Source organism: Elephantulus edwardii, unplaced genomic scaffold (assembly GCF_000299155.1).
Source record: "Elephantulus edwardii isolate Elephantulus edwardi_28Jun2011 unplaced genomic scaffold, EleEdw1.0 scaffold00184, whole genome shotgun sequence".
NCBI lineage: Eukaryota > Metazoa > Chordata > Mammalia > Macroscelidea > Macroscelididae > Elephantulus > Elephantulus edwardii.
In genome coordinates, this window is record NW_006399934.1 from 4,580,821 (window position 1) to 4,584,411 (window position 3,591).

The 3,591-nt window shown below is 41.1% G+C and overlaps 1 protein-coding gene across 1 annotated transcript; it reads right to left on the bottom strand.

The window, feature by feature from the left end:
• Positions 1 to 2,214: 2,214 nt before the first annotated feature.
• LOC102847256 (olfactory receptor 6N2-like) lies at positions 2,215 to 3,174 on the bottom strand. Its single transcript, XM_006896293.1, has one exon. The coding sequence runs from the start codon at positions 3,172 to 3,174 to the stop codon at positions 2,215 to 2,217; it is 960 nt and encodes a 319-aa protein (XP_006896355.1).
• Between the last annotated feature and the right edge of the window lie 417 nt (positions 3,175 to 3,591).

Genomic DNA, 3,591 nt, shown 5'->3' on the forward strand with positions numbered 1-3,591 from the left:
CATGCAGTGTTCCCTTGCTCTGTTCTGACGATTGCCTCCTGGTCCAAGTATAAGTTTCGCATTAGAACAATCAAGTGTTCTGGAATTCCCATTCTTCTCAGAGTCAGCCATAGTTTATATAGTCGCTTGTAAATCATAATGACTCTATGTACAATAGCCCTAAAACCTGCTCTATGCTGGGCCAACTGTACTGTCTCTGATACACCTACCCTCATTACCCCAGTCACTGAATCAATCTATTTCATCGAGGGTCTTCCTCTTTTTTTCTGTTCCTCCACCCTTCCAAGCATCATGTCCCACTTCAAGGAGTGGTCCCTCCTTGCAACATGCCCAAAGTATCTCAGATGAGAACTCAGAATCCTTGCCTCCAAGGAGCAGCCTGTTTCTGTCATCCCTAGTCTCTGTCATCCCTTAGCTCTCTGACACATAGCAAGCAATTATGAGCAATTTTGAAGTCTATGGCCTGGACCAGGCACATTTTAGTCTCCAGCCTGATGTCATTGCTCTTCAGTATTTTGGAGAAGTTTTTGACAGCCAGCTTTCCTAAGCTGTTGGTACCAAGAGTGTTGATTGTGAACCGAAGCAAACTAAAGCTAACAATCTCAAATCTCTTCACTATGTAGCATAATGTTGCCAATCAGCCCAATGGTGAGAATCTTTGTTTACTTGATATTGAGCTTTAATTAATATTGAAGGCTATAGTCCTTGACCTTCTGCAACAAGTGCTTCAGGTCCTCCTCAGTTTCAGCAAACAGGGTTGTATCATCTGCATAGCACAGGTTGTTGATGAATCTTCTCCCAATCCTGATGCCACATTTCTCCTCCTACAGCCCAGCCTCCTGCGAGATCTGTTATGCATTTAGATTGAAAAGGTATGGAGATAGAGAATACATCCCTGGTGTACACCCTTCCCAATTTTGAACCATGCAGTGTATCCTTGTTCTGTTCTGACAATTGCCTCTTGGTCCAAGTATAGGTTTTGCATAAGCAAAATCAAATATTCTGGGATGCCCATTATTGTCAGAATTAGTCACAGTTTGTTGTGACCACACAAAGAATTCATAGCCAATGAAACACAGATGTCCATCAACAGGGGATATTTTTCTGTGTAATTATGTCTTTTATTTTTCCTGCAGTAGTGTTTTGTAGTTTTCTTTACAAAGTTCTTTTGTGTCTCAAGTTATTATTTCTGTGGATGTCCATCTTGTCTGGCAGACAACATCTCTCTTGGGAATAGAGAAAGAACATGGTTAATTTCACAACTATCAATGGGTTTTTTTCTCATGACTTTTTCTAACAATCCTGAGATAAAAATCTTGTATGCTTCTTTGTTTTTATTCATGTACTTAGTGGTTTTAAATGGAAATACTCTCATTATCACTGTAACACCCATAGATCAAGGCTTCTATGCACCTATGTGTTTCCTTCTGAAGTACTTTTGTGCTTGTCTTCTGTACTATCCTGCTGTGACTGTACCAAAATTCATTTGCCACTCTTTTATGTACAGTGTCAGTATTTCCTTCTAGGAGTGTATACTGCAGTGTTTTGCATACTGCACCACACTCTGTGGTTGTGCCTAGGTGGTCATACTCACAGTGATGCCGTTTGATCACCATGTGACTATCTGCTTTCTACTGTGCTATGAAATCATTATGAATGTCAGCACATGTGTTTATAGAATCTTAAATTTGGATAAGGGGCATCATCTCTGGAGTAATGCCGGCAGTTACTTTCTCTATTCACTTCTGTAGCCCCTAAATCATTAATCCGTTCTACCTTGAGAGTATATAGAATTTTGAAAATATTAAAATAAAAAATATTCATGTGGTAGAAGACAATGCTTAAGAGACCCTGAGTTCCTATTAAGGGTGATGGAAAGAATCAGAAATGGTTCAGGGTGATGGTTAGGAGAGATGATGAGCAGAAATAATGTCATTAAGCTGTGAAGATTGTTCACATGGCAGAGGCATTTAAAAATTTTTTTAATCTGTGTATTTAACACAATAAAGAGGAAAATAAAAAGCACAGTCTCCTGAATCAAAGGAGTAAAGAACACATATATGCACATGTGTGCTCTCACAGAGAAAACTACACTGTACAGGGAAAAAAACCCCCAAACCCAAACCCAAACCCAAACCCCTGTTTGATTAAAGGTGATTTTTCCACTCTGATAGTCCATCAGCTTTGTTTTTTCTGGATTCTCACGTGACATCATCACTGAAGGCTTCTGCTCCGGTGGCAGATCTTTTGGATCCGGGTTGACAACACTTTCAGAGCTTCCTTAACATCTTTGTTGCGGAGTGTATAGATGAGAGGATTGAGAAGTGGGGTGATGACTGAGTAAAAGATGGCAACAATCTTGTTGATATTTGATTCATATTTTACAGCTGGGCGGACATACATGAATATGAGGGTGCCGAAGTAAATGGTGACTACAGAAAGGTGGGCTGTGCAGGTAGAGAAGGCCTTGCGTCGGGCAGTAGCTGAGGCCATGGCTAGGATAGTGGCGAGGATTCGTGCATAGGAAGCCATGGTAAAGACCAAGGCTCCTAGGATAATGACAGTGCTGAAAGCATATCCCACTGCTTGAATGGCATATGTGTCTGTGCAAGAAAGACGGAAAATTTGATCCGCATCACAGAAGAAGTGGTTGATCTGGTTGGGAGTGCAGAAGGAGATGTGTGCAAGAAGGAATGAGGGGAACATAGGGCAGAGAAATCCCATGGACCAGCAAACCCCAGCCAGAGTCCCACAGGTTTGGGGGTTGAGCAGCAGTGGATAGTGAAGTGGACGGCAAATGGCTGCATAGCGGTCAAAGGCCATGGTGGTGAGGATGAAGAGTTCTGTGGCAGCCAAGGAAAAGAAGAAGTAGTATTGAGTGATACAGCTGGGAACTGAGATAACTCCTTTGGGACTTATAAAATTGGCTAGCATCTTAGGCACGGTGACTGTGGTATACCAGAGCTCTACCAGCGAGAGGTTGCTTATGAAAAAGTACATGGGAGTGTGGAGATGTGCATCCAGGGCTACAATGAGCACAATGAGGGCATTTCCCACCAGGGACAAGAGGTAAACCAGGAGGAAGAGGGAAAAGAAGAGCAGCTGGATAAGAGGGGAGTTAGAGAATCTCACGAAGACAAATTCAGTCACAAATGTGCGATTGACTCTCTCCATCCATCCAGGTGAACCAATTGGACATGGAGAACAGAGAGGTTTTTTAGATACCCTCGGTTATTTGGTCACATACATATACATATCCCTATCTCACCATTTTAGAAATACACACACTCTCAGTGTTTTTATTTTTCACTCCATTCCCTGGCTGCGTCTCAGCTTCTCTGAAATAAAGAATACGCTTTCTTTCTTTTCTTTTCAAATAGCATACCAAATATTCAAATTGTATTTCTTTTCTCCTTTAAATAGGTTCTGAAGTACCACATTATTTAGAATTCTTGTGCAATCCATTAGAAGGGAGTTAATGACTCCTACTGGGCTGACCATGTAGCACATTTTATCTCAATGTGTGAAATTGTGAGTCACTTTTTTTCAGCCTCAAAAATAATAATTTAAATTATTCTGATTAATATTATT

Excerpts from the sequence above, each read along its gene's own strand:
- LOC102847256 (XM_006896293.1), bottom strand. The coding sequence starts at position 3,174 with ATGGAGAGAGTCAATCGCACATTTGTGACTGAATTTGTCTTCGTGAGA.